General features: G+C 39.7%; 2 protein-coding genes across 3 annotated transcripts in view; one reads left to right on the top strand and one right to left on the bottom strand.

Annotated features, from left to right (window-relative positions):
* Positions 1-2,500, bottom strand: part of LOC138947983 (uncharacterized) — a 627,639-nt gene that overhangs the window by 387,992 nt on the left and 237,147 nt on the right. The window lies entirely within an intron of this gene.
* The window catches only part of LOC138949060 (uncharacterized), an 11,461-nt gene that overhangs the window by 3,228 nt on the left and 5,733 nt on the right, over positions 1-2,500 (top strand). For both annotated transcript variants that reach the window (XM_070320786.1, XM_070320785.1), the window contains exon 2: positions 1,068-1,792. In XM_070320786.1, coding sequence (XP_070176887.1) covers positions 1,094-1,792 — 699 coding nt within the window. In that variant the 5' untranslated portion in view covers positions 1,068-1,093. The remainder of the gene's footprint in view (positions 1-1,067; positions 1,793-2,500) is intronic.

Raw genomic sequence — 2,500 nt, 5'->3', positions numbered from 1 at the left:
CTCTAAAACACACGAATATATTACCTTCTGTGATGCCAACGCCACAAACAAGAACATAAACAAGTCGCGTAAGGCGAAAATACAACATTTAGTCAAGTAGCTGTCGAACTCACAGAATGAAACTGAACGCAATGCAACGCAGCAAGACCGTATTAACTCGTAGCATCGTCAGTCCACCGCTCACGGCATAGGCAGTGAAATTGACAAGAAGAGCGGGGTAGTAGTTGCGCTGGGAAGGATAGCACGCTTTTCTGTACCTCTCTTCGTTTTAACTTTTTGAGCGTGTTTTTAATCCAAACATATCATATCTATATGGTTTTGGAATCAGGAACCGACAAGGAATAAGATGAAAGTGTTTTTAAATTGATTTGGAAAATTTAATTTTGATAATAATTTTTATATATTTAATTTTCAGAGCTTGTTTTTAATCCAAATATAACATATTTATATGTTTTTGGAATCAGCAAATGATGGAGAATAAGATAAACGTAAATTTGGATCGTTTTATAAAAAAAATGGTTTTTTTACAATTTTCAGATTTTTAATGACCAAAGTCATTAATTAATTTTTAAGCCACCACGCTGAAATGCAATACCGAAGTCCGGGCTTCGTCGAACATTACTTGACCAAAATTTCAACCAATTTGGTTGAAAAATGAGGGCGTGACAGTGCCGCCTCAACGTTCACGAAAAGCCGGATATGACGTCATCAAGGACATTTATCAAAAAAATGAAAAAAAAAATTCGGGGATATCATACCTAGGAACTCTCATGTCAAATTTCATAAAGATCGGTCCAGTAGTTTAGTCTGAATCGCTCTACACACACACACACACACACACACAGACAGACACACACACACACACACACGCACATACACCACGACCCTCGTCTCGATTCCCCCCTCTACGTTAAAACATTTAGTCAAAACTTGACTAAATGTAAAAAGCAAGCTTGAGTCTCATGCATCACTGTACTGACACTGATTATCATTTGAGTCAAGTTCAAGGTAAATTTACCAACCATAGACAATGTAATGATTTGTTGTATCTTCTTTGTCTGTTACAGAGAACGGGTTTGAAGACTGAGCAATCATGGCTAATCCTTTCTCCCATCCAGACTTAAAGATGTGGCGGGACCGTATCGAGGAATGGTACCCAGGTCTCCTTGAGCGGACCTTTTTCTTGCCTCCCGTTGTCATGAGACAGACAAGATACGAAGAAGAACAGCTAGCATCTGGGCAAAGTGTGTTAGTTGCAAAGCCACCCGTAGATAAGAGAGGGAGAGGTCAAGGACCAGTGTTGTCGGAAAGTGACGTTCGCGAAGAAGACTGCCAGCAGAAAGTTCTCAACTGCCTCCAGCAGTTATCAGTGGAAGAGAAAGAGGTTATGTTTATTCTGTCACAGTTGAAATTCGGCAATTATCTCGGCGCACCCAGCTACGCCGCAGCGGCTTCCGCGCTGCCTAGACCTATCGACCTTAAGAAGGACCAAAAGCATCAAGGCGACTTTGATGTCCTTATCATCCACAAACGCTGTGGAATTATTGTGGGTGAGATCAAATCTGTTGGTGCTGACAAAACGTTTTTCGACAAATCACAGCCGGAACAGGACCAGCTCATCAAGAAGAAGATAGAACAGTCCATTAAGCAGCTAAAAAAAGCGGAAGACGTTTTGCTTCACATTGTGTCAGACATGAAAAAGCGGCCTAAAGTCTCCAAGTCATTAATGATGCCGAACATCACGAGAACACAACTGCAGCGAGTGTTGACAGATGATGAGTCTCTATGTCAGGTATGAATTGTAGTTAACATGGTGTAATCCACACCAAAAAAACCAAGAAAGGTGGGGTTGTTGGAACGTTTGTTATTGACAAAACAATACATTCACAAATTAATCGACCCAACGGTCTTTTAAGTGCATGCACAGACAAACAATAACGAAAACTTATCTGGTTGATTTATTCTTCCGCCTGCCACGAAGCCGCAAGCGAATGAATGATTATATGACGAAAATACCAAACATAGACAATGTAATACTTTGTTTGTATCTTCTTTGACTGTTACAGAGAACGGGTTTGAAGACTGAGCATGCATGGCTTAATTAATTATACCATGCACGGTTAAAGATGTGGCTTGACCGTATCGGGGAATCTCCGTATCTCCGCTCAAGGATACCTGGGTACCATTCCTTGATACGGTCCTGCCACACATCTTTAACATGGTGTAATTGTAATTAAACGTATCCCTCAAGCTCGGCACATACTAACATTCTTATCTGTGGCTGTTTTTTTCTTCTTTTTTTCAAACAATTTTATTCAAATAACTACAAATACTACAAGAGTTTGTTTCTGCATTATGTTCTTATATCTGTGTGAATATTCACAGTAAAATTAGATTAACAAAACTACTCTTCACATAGAATGACATGCTATTCATTTCTGGGATGACTATTCCAAGTTAAAGTATGGTTAATGTAAAACAAATGCCGGGACAGATATGG

Source organism: Littorina saxatilis, linkage group LG15 (assembly GCF_037325665.1).
Source record: "Littorina saxatilis isolate snail1 linkage group LG15, US_GU_Lsax_2.0, whole genome shotgun sequence".
In the NCBI taxonomy this organism is placed as follows: Eukaryota; Metazoa; Mollusca; class Gastropoda; order Littorinimorpha; family Littorinidae; genus Littorina; species Littorina saxatilis.
This window is presented reverse-complemented; position numbering and strand designations above follow the sequence as displayed.